Source organism: Meleagris gallopavo, chromosome 7, assembly GCF_905368555.1.
Source record: "Meleagris gallopavo chromosome 7, MGAL_WU_HG_1.1, whole genome shotgun sequence".
Lineage (NCBI taxonomy): Eukaryota > Metazoa > Chordata > Aves > Galliformes > Phasianidae > Meleagris > Meleagris gallopavo.
This window is the reverse complement of record NC_139410.1, coordinates 23,911,357-23,925,794: the sequence shown is the minus strand read 5'-3', so window position 1 is coordinate 23,925,794 and position 14,438 is coordinate 23,911,357. Positions and strand designations below refer to the sequence as shown.

The 14,438-nt window shown below is 39.0% G+C and overlaps 1 protein-coding gene across 1 annotated transcript in view; it reads left to right on the top strand.

Moving 5' to 3' along the window:
• The window catches only part of CNTNAP5 (contactin associated protein family member 5), a 244,070-nt gene extending 230,485 nt beyond the window's left edge, over window positions 1–13,585 (top strand). The window contains exons 20-21 of the mRNA XM_085228567.1: window positions 12,519–12,649; window positions 13,456–13,585. Coding sequence (XP_085084693.1) covers window positions 12,519–12,649; window positions 13,456–13,554 — 230 coding nt within the window. The 3' untranslated portion in view covers window positions 13,555–13,585. The remainder of the gene's footprint in view (window positions 1–12,518; window positions 12,650–13,455) is intronic.
• The last annotated feature ends 853 nt before the right edge of the window (window positions 13,586–14,438 follow it).

Sequence of the window (14,438 nt, the reverse complement as noted above, 5' to 3'; positions counted from 1 at the left end):
GACTCTGTTCTGGAGTTTGGAACTTCCTGATGGTGGTTGGGAAAGGAGCTGGGATCAGAACACTGAGATCTCTCTTAACAGCTCAGCAAGATCAAGATTTTACATAGATTTTACAGTAAGTCTTGCATTCTGGCAGCTGCACCATTTGCAGATCTCCTCTTTGGTTCAGAAGGAGATGCAGATTCTCAGCACTTCCTTAAATTAGGTGGAGCAGCTCTTAGCACGCTCAGAATCAAGAGTCAGTTTTGACAGCGGTGCCTTTCTCATCTCTGTCCCTCTCTCTAATCACTTGTAAAATGAAGATAACATTAGTTTAAAGGGTTGGTGAGCAGTTAGGTTCCAAAATCCTGAACTATAAAATATAGCACTGTGCTCAAAGAATTATTAGGATAACTAGGTGACCTTGGTTATGTCCTGAAAGTCTCTTTCAGAGTTGTTCTGTGGCTGCTTCTGTGACTTTCTGTCAAGATAGTCATTTTAGTCACGTATATTCTCTGCATTTTGTCACTAATTTAGGAATTTTTTAAAAAATCCTATATCCTCTTATTTTTCAGTCATGTTGGAATTTAAATTATTCCAGTGAAAATAATGTTAAGATATGTTACTCTTCCTTCCTCCAAGAGGTTTATGCTTGCCATAAAGTTACTAGACTATGAATAATAATGTCCTTTGTAGCATTAAAAGTGAGTGCAATTCCCTCTCTCTTATTGGCTCATTTTCAAGGTATTTGCTGAGCTTGGCAGTGTATAGTTGGACCTAGGTGGGCCTGTACTGGATAACTGATAATTACATAAATGTTACTCTCCTGATGAAATAGACATTCTGATTCAAAATACGAGTAGTAGTGTTCTTTACCATAATCCTAAGACACTTTCTACTTGTTAAGAAACTATATGTCTATGTATATATTTTGATGCTTCACAAGCTAACATTTTAAAGTATTTTTAAGCTACTACTGAGACGTCCTGTTAGTTCCCTTTTCTATTATCCATAAAAGAACCACAAATTAGTAGTTAATAAAAATAACAATAAGAAAAACATGCCTGGTATTTCAAGCTTCTCATGTTAAATTATTAACATAAAAGAAGTAAAATTAACTGTGAGGGTTGGTTATGTTTGGACAGTATCGAAAGGGGCTTGTGTGAAAATGAACTTGTGTAGACAGCTTGTATAGTCAGGTGTGAAATATTCCCTATAAAATCAATTGCTTCAGTAAAATTAATAAATAATCACATTTAACCCCAAGGCAGTTTCCAGTGTCAGTCTGTAAAGGAGGTCATATCATTAGAACTTACAGTACATATTGATTGAGACACCAGAATTATGGTTGTAAAATGATTCACTTAGAACTATCCGCTAGGTCAGTTTCAGATTTAGGAATGGAAATAAAATATCCTCATTCTTGGTCAATGCTTTATGCATGCGGTGCTTTGTCAGTCAGGCAGAAAGCCCTACCAGTGTCTCGGTGTCGTAGAAGTCAGGTGCTCAGAAGGAGGTAAAGGTACAACTGATGTTGGGTACTATCATCTGTCAGTTTACAAACTACCATTCTACACAGATGACCTCTTTCTCCAAAATTAGATGCTCTGTAGCACCTGGAAACTAATATTTATATAAGCGATAATGTATCAGATACAGAAATGTATCTACATCACAGTATTGTTCTTGTCTCATCTGAACAATTCATACCATGAAATCTTATGGGCAAGTTTTAAAAAGTCGATGTTTTTAAAGATGACTCAGTAGAGATTCTTTCTGTCATTAGTCAGTTTTTGGTCTTCTAAATCACGCGTGCTCCTTTGAAAATGTGCTCAATAACATTGTCTTCTCTCCGGTTCTATCTGTTATATCCATGGATTTTTAAATTATACGTATGTATAAATGAATATATGTTGTATACTTACATATTATTAACTTACAGCCATTTTGAAGGGGACTTCTTCTAGCATTTTTTTCAGAGGATTTATGCCCTTGAACATCTATATTTTTAACACTGATTAATCAAAAGATTAGAATCAAATAGCGAGGAATCTCGTTTAATTAATTAGTGGGAAGAAATATATTTATACTTCACAAAGCTGCACTCTCTTGTGAGTAGTGCCACAAGGTCACGTGCTTTGAGATCTTTCACACTTGAGAAGCATCTGAATAACTTGATTATATTGTGACTGTGGACAGAGCTGTGGTGCAGCAGAATCGCTGTGGTGGGTTTACCCTCCAGGGTTGTCAAAGTAATGACCAGTGAAAGTCCAGGCCATTTATAAATAGCTCTCAGCAGTACCAACACTATAGAAGGGCACTATGTTATGCAAACACAGGCGGTCACCACTTGGAGATCATCTCTGCTGGGTACTGGGCCTATTTTAGGGGAGCAGAGCCTGCTTGCTTGCTGTAACTGCTGCATTGATTCCCCCATCCAAAAGATTAACAGTGCTGGAGTAATTGCAATAACAGTGCTGTAGAACTTTCAAATAATAGTGCCCATTACCGAGCTACAGAAAATGGCTAAACAGCTCTAATTAGCCTTTTCAGTGTGTCAGTCCACAGAAGTTATTCACATCACGGGAAGCTACTGCGAAGAATTTTCTTTCTGTCTTTCTCAGGCTGAATTTTCACTGCGCATTTTGGCTAATTTACATGATTTCAGTAAATTACCAATAACTTAGAATTATAATGCACTCAGCTTGATACCTAAAGATAGTAATTGCTGGGGGTGGGGAGGGGGATATGTTAGGATGGAAATTGCCTCTCCCTTCTGCATTCTTCCTTCCCCCTGCAAGTAATCAAACGCAACATGAATATGATGAAGTATGTTGTCTAGAAAATGCTTCTCTATGCATTCTCCACTCTCAGCACGGCTGGATTTCTCTGACTCCAAACCTAGAGAAGGAGCAGATAGTTATCATCAAAGAAAAGAGATAGAATCTCAAACTATCTTAGAGTGATTGAAAATTTATCTGAATTTATTATCTGACCTCCTAAGTATCTAAACGGTTTGAGTCCTTTTTTTCTATCTCCATCCTTCTACTCAGGACCTATTGGCATTTGAGCGAGCTCTGTTCTCTATTTTGGAAAGCAAGTCTCTGAAATTGTGTAGGAAAGATTAAAGGCAAGAAAAAAGCACATTACAGGCAAAAGTAAAAATGAAAACATCTTGTGAAGTTATTCAGTGAGGTCTGAGATATGCAGCATATAGAAGCAGGGCCTAGATCAACTTTAGCGACCTTTCCTAAAAGCTCTTGAAGTCAACCGATGCTTAAAGTAAATAGGAAAATGAACCTAAAGCTATAATAGATGTAGCATGAATTAACACTCTTCCAAAAAAAAAAAAAAAAAAAAAGTCATAATTGAGAAGCTACTGATTTTTTTCTTTTTAATAAACTGCTAATTTACTGTCATGTTCTCCTTTCTCAAAGCCAGCTGTCCTTTCTGTTGAAGGCGTGTAAATTCTCCTTGCTTTTGCCTTGCAAAGGTGTTGAGCTGCGTCTCCAACAACTTTTCTCAAACAAAATTGAAGACTTTGTCATTCAGAGATAAAGAGGCAGACAAATGAACTAATTCATTCTTTGAGGCAAATAATCTTTTGATTCTGTTTCTGCTGTACACTCCGAGGTTTAACAGCGCAAAGTTAAATTAGGAAAAATAGTGCTGATTGTCAAGCCTTCTTTGGTTCTTGAGGATTTAGCACCTCGTGTTTTTTTTATTTGGGATGTAGATATCACAGAGCATAACTGCTGCAGAAAGCCCAACTAGGGTAAGTTATTGACAGTGCAATAGTTTTATACTCTGAAAACACCTTCTGGCTTAAAGAGTTTCAACATCCATTGAACAATGTGCACAATTGATGTGATTGTGAAATGGAAAATGATGCCAAGGTTAAGGTATAGTTATTTTTAACAGATCAGGAACAGAAAAGTGAGTCAAGTTGGGAAGACGGCTTTGTTGTGGAGGCTCAAGCAACTCTGTGAGGAGACTAAGTATCATTCCTTGTCAAGCTCTAGGTTAACAGCCACTGAATTTCTTTCATATGGCAGATCAACTATATATCTTCTAAAGATCTTTCCAATCAATTACTGTCGTTGATCATAAAATCTTATGTTACTTAATGGGGGGGGAAGTAGTTAGAGTTTGATTGGAAATATAAAAGAAATTGTCCCTGATTGACTGTAAATGAAATGTTGTCTATGGCACAAGCAGTAGGGAGGATTTAGTGGCAGATCTTCCAGTTTCTTTACATAGCTGGAGAAAGTTCTGTGGTAGAAACATCTCCGATCCCTTGGGTGATTCCTTGTTGTGAGCATACTTCATGGAAAATGGAAATGCTGATTAGTTTTCAGTTCAATTCCGACTACAAAAAGTTATTAACACGATAGCTTCACTGGGCACCTAAAGCCTTTTTTTGCTTACTGTATTTAGTTTTTGCTTTCTTTCAGTACATGACACTGTAGATCTCTAAATGTGTAAAACTTCTTTGAAAGGAGCTATTCAGCCAAGGATTTTGGCAGATTTTTTTATCTGCTTTCCAAGAGGAGAGAAGTGGAAGTCTGTCTCATTACCTCAATTCATGAACATATTTGTACTTACAAAGATCATTTTACTCTATTGAAGGTTCAAGAGATGTTCTGGAGACCCAGAAGGGAAAAATGAGGGAATTATAATTGGATTATACTGAGCAGAAAGTGCTGAGCATGCAGTCAATAATTGACCTGCGCCCTGCATATATAGAGACTGATTTTGAACTCGCTGGTATCTGGCATAAAACCCCAGACCAACAGTTTCAGATAATCAGCTAGAAAGAAAATAGCCATTCACTGTTCTTAGAAGGAGATCTTTATCTCCCGGAAATAAATACCTGAAGCAAAGGTGCAAAGAGAACAGAGCCAGTCTCTTTTCATTTGTACCTAGAGGACAAAAAGCAGTGAGCAGAGCCTGAAACACAGGAAATTCCTCCTGAAAAGCGGGAAACACTCTGTGGGTGGCAGCAGTGGAATGGGCTGATGTGAAGTCTCTCTCTGTGGGGATCCTCAGAAGCTGCCTGGACATGGCCCCGGGCTGCAAGCTGTGGTGGACTTGCTTCAGCAGGTTTTGGACCAGATGACCTCCGGCTGTCTCCCAGTTTCAACCGTTCTGTGGTTCTGTGCAAGATTCCAGTAGATAAAATAGCAAACAGATATGTGTATAAGCATTCATTTTGCTAAGAAAAGGCATAATGCTACCATTATATGACTCTTGTAATAGGATTGTTATCCGAAACTCAAATATATCCTTTGAGAGTTTGCGTTAATCAGGAGAGGATCTCCGGTTAGAGGGTCTAACTTCTGTCATGGAGGCTGGCAAAACTCATGAAATAGGCAGCGCTCAGATGGACTTATTTACCAGAGGAGAAGAACATTTCCAAGAGATTCATGACCAGCAGGGAGTATTGTTAAAGCTTAACACAAAGATCATTAACTCCAGAAAGTCATTAATCCACAAAGTTCTGTTCTATCTTTATTATGCACTGAGAATGTAAAGGATGTTTGAGAAAAGAGGCACGTGATTATTTTTCTCTTGTTTTATTTAGAACATTATTGCTTACTTTCCTGTTCCACGGACATCAGATAGCACTCAAATTGAATGGCTTTTTTTTTTTTTTTCTGCTCTGTTCAAACCACCTTTTTCCATGTTCTCATTGCTAAACATTACAGTTGTTAGGTCAGTATGAGAAAAGTTCTTGACCAAATGGGAAGATATTTGGAGGAGATGGAAATCGTGAGCCGGGATCTTGGTGAGGGCAGGGTGGCGTGAATTTCTCGGGGTATCACAGCAGGGGATCTCAGTCCCTTTTTGCCTGGGAGATATTCATGCAGATTTAGTGATACGTATAAGTTGCAAAGCTGACTTGAACTTGTGGAATATAATTCATAAGGTGATCGTTTTTGTTTCGTTCACTGGATAAGAGAAAAAGTTCCTCCTGCAATCCCGGCTGCTACACCGGTCTTAAATGAAAAGTACGGAGTGAAATCGAAGTCCGGCAAGATAAGATGAGTAAACCATAGGGCCTATTGAGTGTCTGACCATGAGAAGACTAATGGCATCCATTGTGTGTTTAATTATGGGAAGAGAGATCTAAGCATCAGATTATACAGATAGTTTTTGGAGGGTCTTAAAGCAACTTAAAATTCCAAAGGAAGTATAGAAGAGGTGTAGATTAAAATTTTACAGAATAAATCTCACAATCTGAAAGCATGTATTTTCGGGGAGATTTAACTGCATCTGATGTTTTGAGCTCTCCATCTTTACATTTGGTCACCTTTGGGGAAAAGTAGTAATTGATGATGTTGCAATATGTAAAAGAAATTGTAATCAGTAATTCACCAAGAAATAGCTAGAGATAATGTTAATGACTAATAAAGTTATTTGAAACTACTGCTTATCCAGAGGTTATCTGTAATTTTTCAAAGGATATGAGCATTCGTCTAATTCACCAATGGATAGACTGGAGCACAAAGCAGGAAAATTACGTCAGCAGGCATCAATCCGGTAGATCTAGAGCAGTGGCAGTGACAAGTATTCCACATCGATTGTTTAGCCCTGTTTCCATTATAGTTCCAGCTGTATAGGCATGAATGTGGGTTGTTTTGTTTAGAATGTTTCCCTTAAAATCACTGAAATAACCTTGGTGTATAAGCCACTGTATGATGGGCTCTTTGACTGTCATCATCTTTAGACATACAATATTTCAATATTTGCAATATTTTGTAGCTTTGGAGCGAGAAGCATCTGCCAGTTGCTTTTGAATTGCTGGTCAGCCTGTGTTGAGCCAACTGGTGGCCGTTGGGAATGAAAATCCTACAAGGTTATACTCATCTGTCAGTCACGTAAGAGAACCGGCCACATTTGCTGACGTTTAAGCGATATTCCCAGTCTGGTTCCAGACGCCTCGCAGAATTGCAAAGTAAACTGAGGTCATAAACCTTCAGGCAGAATCTTTTTCTGTTTTTTTTTTTCAGTTCAGTTTTCTGCTGGGGGAGAGCGAGTGATTTGTTAGGCATATTTCTTGTTGTTTTGGTACAAGTTTTGTTTTGTATGGGTTTTTTCCCCCCTAAATTGAAGAAATGAAATGTGAAAATGTGTTGTCCATACAGGATAGCTTGAATATGATCCGTAAGTCTTGAATGTATTTGACTGGGAAGTTTTGAGTGAAAAGCATTCAAATAAGAACCTTTTTTCCACTACTACGAGAGATTACCAAAAACTGAGGAGCTTTGATTTATTTATTTTTTAACCCCATAAAACAGCCTCATCTAAACCAATGCTGTAGATAACCAATCATATCAGCAAATAGATTTGACGGCTTCTTCTCTTTGTTTTCTCTGAGCAAAGCAAATAGTAAGAGTCACCTTCTAAAAATATGCAAGTACTTTCTTAGTTAAAAGCCAGCGGAGGGGAAGAGATGGGCCTCGTTCTTTGAATTGCCAGCAGCACTTCCATTGAAGAGTAAATTTACTGAGTAAATATCCCTGGGGAGAAGCTGCTAATTAAGGAGCAGGTTTCTTAGCCAGCTGCTCCTAACCAAGAAAGCAGTCGTTCATTTTTAAATATCTGGGCTATAAAGAGGGACGCTGAAGTAATGCAAGTTATCAGAGAGGTATTTCCTGGTAGAGATGACAGAAAACTGTCATTTGATATTCTGCAACCAGCAATGAACAAACAGCATTTTCACTTGATGAGTTTCAAATGACTTTCTGGGCTAAATACTTTAATTTTTTCATAATTGCAATATCAATAGCCTCACTAATGTTCCCCTCCAGTTGTTTAATTGGTACATTCCTTCTTTATTTTCTCTTTTATCAGCAGCTCGGATATGTGCTGGAGGTGGGTAGGGGTAGTATCCTTAATACCTCACTGTGTTATGAGCAGCAATCAGTTTGAGCCAACTGCACGAGGTTCTGTTGCTCCTTTACATCCAGGTGCTTCGGTTTCAGTGGGACATGCAAGTATATTCCAAAGTCCTCATCCTAATGAAACGTTTGATTTTCTACGTACATATTTCTCTCAAACTGGACCTGTTGGCTGCCTTGATTTAAATGATTTTTCCTGAGTTATATATGAAGTTGTACATTTTACATACAACAGCTATACGTGCTCCCTGGACTAACCTCAGCTTCTCCAAGGGGTGCAAGATTTCCAGCTGCTCTGACCAATTTAAGTAATTAAAAGCTGCTATTGAAGTTGTTATAGATGTTGGGTTCAATCTGGGCTCGCTTAAAACCTATTTCTATAAACAGAAGTCCTGCAGAGGAGTCTCAGACCCCAAGGGTGTGTCATTCCCTTTCTTGCTGTTTGGTTTTCCGTAACAAAATGACACAAGACCTGTAGTCCCGGTGACATGTGTGACAAGAGCATGGCTTACAAATAACATTTTTCTTCAGGCTAAGCACTTTGAAGTCTTTATAGCGGCATAGCATCCTTGTATTACCAGTAGCCTCAAGAGCTCCTACTTCATCGTTTTCAACCTCAGCAGAAAGACAAGCAGTTGGAAAGCACCACGCTATTCCTGTTGCTGCCTGGTGGTTGGTTACGCTGACATTGATCATTAGTGTACTGCTAGCAAACAGTAACCTGGCCTTCATCACCACCAAAACTGTTTCTTGAGCGTTCTGTTTCAGAAGCAGAATCCCCTACCTATTAATCAGCATGGGGCGGCATAAATATTGCCGTTTGGTCTGTTTCCTGGAACTTTACTCAGCACACTGGAAGACCTCAGAAATCTTGTTGAAACGGCTCTGCAGCTGCTTGATATGAGCGCAGTGATGTCATTAAGCCCTACAGGCACGGATTATATTGCTGAAGGTTTCAGAATGAAAGCCACAGTGGTGTGTAGCAAGCCATCTTTGATACCAGCTGTGGCCTAGTCACAGTAGCATTGCAGCCCACGTGGACTCGTTTCCTGCGGAAGTGGAGAAGAGAGTCATGCTGTGGCTGAACTATGCCTGCTCCAGGCCGTTCTGGAGGTAGCACAGCACATCTCCATGCTGATCTGCAGTCTGCGGTGGTACTTACCTATGGAATCCAAAGCTAAAAGGAATGACTGTAATAATCAAATGAAAATCTACTCTTACCTAGTTCTGCTGAGGTAATATGCCACGTAAAATTCTCCTGCCTGAGGCTGAAGCCATGATACCTCTCTCTTCTTCCTGCTCTCTTTTATGGACTTTATAGAAATTGCCTCCAGCAATTCCACATATATTAGGGAAGGAAGAAAATACAACATGCAGTGCATCGCTTGAGCATTATGGCAATCCAGGTGTGCATGCCCAGACACAGGGAACTGAAAAGAGGTTGACAAGCATGACTGCGACAAGACTGCCAGAAATTGCACTGGTTATGGTTATTGTGAATCCTTATTGTGAGGCAGAAATGACGCAACAGTGAGAACAGAACTGGTTTATATATGCAGATTTTTATTTGTGATTTGTGACACTGGGATGATGTGAATGGATACATTCGGCAGACCGGATAATCAGAATTCGGAGGACAAAAAAAAAAAGCTTAATAACTATTTAATTAACAATCCATTCATTTTGCCAGTCAAATAGCAAAATGGTAATGTGCATTCCGTCAAAGAAATGATTCTGTATTCTGACAACATAAGAAATTTTGATAAGTGCGTACCAAAATTAGCTCTCAGCTACACTGATGTAAATTCCCAAACATCTCTGGAGACACGAGCCCATGTATTCTTGATTTATATTAATGCAAAGCTGACTGCAGGAAAAATGCCAGTTTGAATAAAACGATTCTGAAGAACATCAATCAAAAGGAAAAAAAAAAAGTTGCTATTGGAATTTAAAGGAATTGATGAGAAGCTATTCATTCATCTCTCTAAACAATTTAAGTCTAAAATTGTACCTCTATAGGTAAGATGTGTTCTTAATGGATATTGAGAATCTGCCCCAGTGTCTCCTAGCAAATGGAACAGATGATTTCTGCTTTAAAATGGAGTTTCTCTGATCTAAGACAAGGGGCAAATTCCTACCCAAGAGTTGAGGTAGATCACGAATCTGATGGCTGCCTTTGAACACAAATGTGCTGTTGACTACATTGATTGCCTGGCTGTAGGAGCGCTGTTTATATTTCAAACACTGGTATAACCATAGCATTTGACAAGAGCAGACAAGTACATTTACATTTACAAACTAATCAACTAGTACAAGGTCATGCTCCATTTTCTGCACTAAGACCCTTTCAAAGGCTTCAGATAAGAGGTATATGGGTGGCTGATAGAGTTCGGGGACACGATTTTCAGTTAGAATCGATCAGTTTCTCTTTCACAATGCATTTCAGCTTACTCCGTGTGGTCATCTCAGCTGTGGTGTGTAGGGTCAGACAACCTTTCCACTTTTATTGACTCTCCTGCTGCCCAAACAAGCAGGTCTGAAAAGGTCCCTTAACTTCTTTGCACTATGGCTTCTTTTCTCAAGTCTTTCTGGAGAAAAGTGATTATCAGACATTTACATTTTTATTCCCTGTAGATGCATCTTTCATTCAGTAGCAGAAAATGGGATTAACATTTAAGTTTGAACATGCAAGTGCAACAAGAATGGTGATAAACAGCAGCTCCTTGGCCTGGCTGTGAGGGGACAGGAGCTCTGCAGTATGAATTGAAGTGGCTGAATCTGGATCTATAATATCACGCTGAATAATGTAGTAGTTGTTACTGACCTTGATATCTTCAAAAATATTCCTCTCTGATATGTGTGAGAAAATGCCTTTAAATCTTTTTTTTTTTTTTTTTAAACCTCACCCGATCCAGTAAACGTCTCAGTCAGCTAAAAAGTCTTCATCCTAATAATGTGTTATCGTGTTCCTACTCATCTTTGTTAACTTCATTTCTGTCCTGCAAAGCTCAGAATGAGATGGGGGCTCAAATGGAATTGTACAAACTGTTAGATAAAGAGAGACAATCTGAGTGAGCTTTTTCTTAACGATTCAATGATTCTATGATGTTAACTGTACTTTGGGTCTAGTTTGGCAGAATTATTAACAATAACTGTGAGTTTTATAAAGATGGTCAAATTCCCCCTCTGCAGGAACTTTATGCGTTATTTTAAACTCATAAGGTGGATTTGCAGTAACCTGTAGGACAGGAGAGTTGACCTTATCGCAGGAGAATTTGCAAGGCTAAAAAGAGAAGTTGTGTCCATGCTATGCAGTGAGAAGAGCAGCCCCCTGTTGCCCCTTAGTAACGTCACCGTGTAATACGCACTTGTGACAGCTCATGCAGCCATGCCTCAGGCTGCTCTTGCCGCCTTGCAACTTGTACACAAACATTGCTTCTGCGAACGCTGAAGCCAGTCTTAGAGCTAACGCTGCATGAACACATCCCTCAGTGACAATGAGTCAGTCAGTCCCCTTCATTCAGCATTGGTAATGTTTGCCTGTAGCCTTCTGCAAAACCTAGTGGCTCTTGGAATAGTCTGGCTTTGTGCTGATGCAAGCACTGAAATGGAAAGAGATGGGAGTTCTTACAATGGTTTTCCGAACAGGGAATGAATGAAGGACCCTTTGCTCAAGGTTGCAATGCCGTCCTTTGCTTTATCCTTTGAGACACTAAGAAAATAGCCTTGGAAAAGCTTTTTAACTCTGTAGTACTGCTGTTGTTTGACCCATTTTGGTTACTGATGCATAAAAAGCATCCCAAAAAAACCTTACTACTTATTTTTCTCTCTGCTGCTTTATTCGCAGAAAAGTAAGCTTTAAAGGATTTTATCTGAATGCTTTCTCCCCTTTTAAATTTTGTGTCTGTAGTTCCCCTGGTCGTTTGTGAAAGATAAAAATTCATATTGAATTCCTTGTTTTCTTACCCATTTTGATTTGTTATGCTACTGTCGTTCATATCAGATTTTTTTTTTTCTACAAAGACTAAAAGAGGTACTTGAGATTTGTTTTTAAATTAATTGTTTTTTAAATAGTTTAGAAAACCAAGGTCAAAGTTGTTTATTTTCTGACATCTTTTACAGTATATCTTTTCTTGCATTGCATATAAATCATAACGAGTCCGGGCCTTTAAAATGCTTGAAATGAAGTTATAACTGTCGGTTTTCACTGTTTTCTGTATTGTCTGTTATGTCTGGGTGAAACTTTTACTTGAAACGGTAAAGTCTACAAGTATTAGTTCACCAGAACAGTGCAAGACCTGCATGCCCTCTGGTGGAAGCAACCTTTTGCAGACTAATGTACAAAGATAAACTCCCGAGGCCTTGCTTGGTCTGGCCTGTGGACAGAAATTCTCCTTTGATATACTCAGTTACTCAATTAAGTTAGTTTCTCCAGAGCGGAGTTTATTAGCTAGTAAGAAGGAAAAGTCTTCTATGAGTTTCTTTTTTCATTAAAGTCTGAACTCTTTCATTTCTTCTCAACCTGTTTCTTGACTTTTTAACCTTGTTTCTTCACTATAATAAAAAGAAAATGAGTTATATATTGTGTATCTCATTGTGGACACGGGTTTTATAGAATTCTGTTCTGCTTTTAAGGAAGTTTACAGGTTCGATACAAGTTGAGTAAGGATGGACTGCTCATCTTCACGATCGACTCTGGAAATTTTGCCAACCGAGAGATGCATCGTGTGAAGATAAACAGAGAAGGCAGAGAGCTCATCATTCAGGTACGTCATGGCTTCTTTTCGGGGCTAGATTCCCGTGGGAGATGAGATCTTTCCTTTGCCGTGTTCCCATCGCTTGTTTTACCGAGTCAGGATGAAGAGGACCATCTTACTGCTCCTCCTGTTTTCCTTCTGAGCCTAATTTCTACACTTCAAATTACAAAACAAATTTGCCAGGTCTGGGCCACAGCCAGTTAATAGAGAAGAGTGGCGGGGACTGAACAGAAGCTGAGTGTTAATAAAAGAAAAGAATGAGAAAGGGAAAGAAACACATGGAGCACCATCATTTTTCTTTCCTTGGCAATTTCCATTTCTGGTGGTAAATGATCCATGGTTAACACGGCAACTAAGATAGGTAGGCCTAATTCTGTAGGAAGGAGGTTTACGCTAACTGTCAGGGTTCTCCTCAAGTAGCAGTCTTCTATGTTGTCTATGATGTCTGCTGCACCGTGGTTTTCTTTATTTATGCAGACCTAATCCTCCACAGCGCATTTATAGAGAGGCCTCTTTTGTGCGCACCCTGCAGCACCTAGACGTGGATTTTGGGAAGCAGGGGAATTTCAGTGTCAAACATTTAAACTTTTCTGCAGGAGAAGTTTCTTTAAAGCCCTTTATGTGACTATTCTTGTGCACCTTTCAGCTTCTCATGCAAAAATCAAAGTGTATTCACATGGCTATCTTTAGAAACTGAATCATGCTTGGGGGCAGAATTTATTTGCAGCTGAGGTTCTTCCCACAAGTCTGCAGGACAAAGGTCTAGGTGTGTCTACGTGCTGTTACAATGAACTAATTGTACTGACCTCTTCCAGGTTGATCAAGTTATCAAACTCAAACACAACTTCTCTGAGATTGATTTTAAGGCCATCAAATCTCTTACTTTGGGCAAGGTCACAGGTAGGTTTTACTAAAAACATTCCTGAGTCATTGTTTATAATAGCATTTGAGTTAACCTGTGTTGTGTGCTTGCTTTTTAATAGAACTGTTTTTTTTTGTGTGTGGGTGGCTGATTTAGCTGTAGGGATTATCCCGAGCAGTCTACTACTCTTACTTATATAGCTCATCAGTGCAAAAATTTGGCAGGTTTACTTGTTTGTACTCATAGCAGTGTTAGCTTCCCCCATTGCTCACTCCAGTAAAGTGATTCATATTGCCTGTGTGGCTGCACAGGGTGGCATCTTGGCCTAATGATATCATTTTGCTGACTGTAGCTTCTTCCTCTGAAGCCATTTCTGTTCCTAATGATAAGAAGAACAGTGCTGTGAGCCTTCATCCTCGCTACCCTTTTGCATTCCCTGTCCTTTTCTATTTGAATTCTGCAAGGAATATTTTTGTTACATATAGCTCTGGGGGCACAATGTTGCGTGCCCTATGCATGTACGTTTTTTGAACTTACCCTTTCACGCTGCAAAGCTATTACAAGACTGGGAAAACTTTGCCAGAAATTTGGAAATTACAATCCTATTTTGCTATTAGATTATATCTTATTTCTTTATATAAGTCTCATGCATTCCCAGTAGGATTCTAAATGTTTCCTTGGTTTAAAAGATTTTAGTCCTTTGTTAGAATTGGACCTCCATACGAAGCATGCCATCTGTTTCACTTCTTCAATTTATATGCTTTATTAACAGCACCCACAGCCTCCAGGACTGGTAGCTAGACAGAAATAATAAATGTCGTCTAATGTCTACTACATTGCAATGTAATTGTACATGATGACATCAGTGCATTTTGCACTGCGTGGGTTAAAGACAGAAACCGATTTTCCCGTTAAGTAGAACTCATGTTTGTCTAA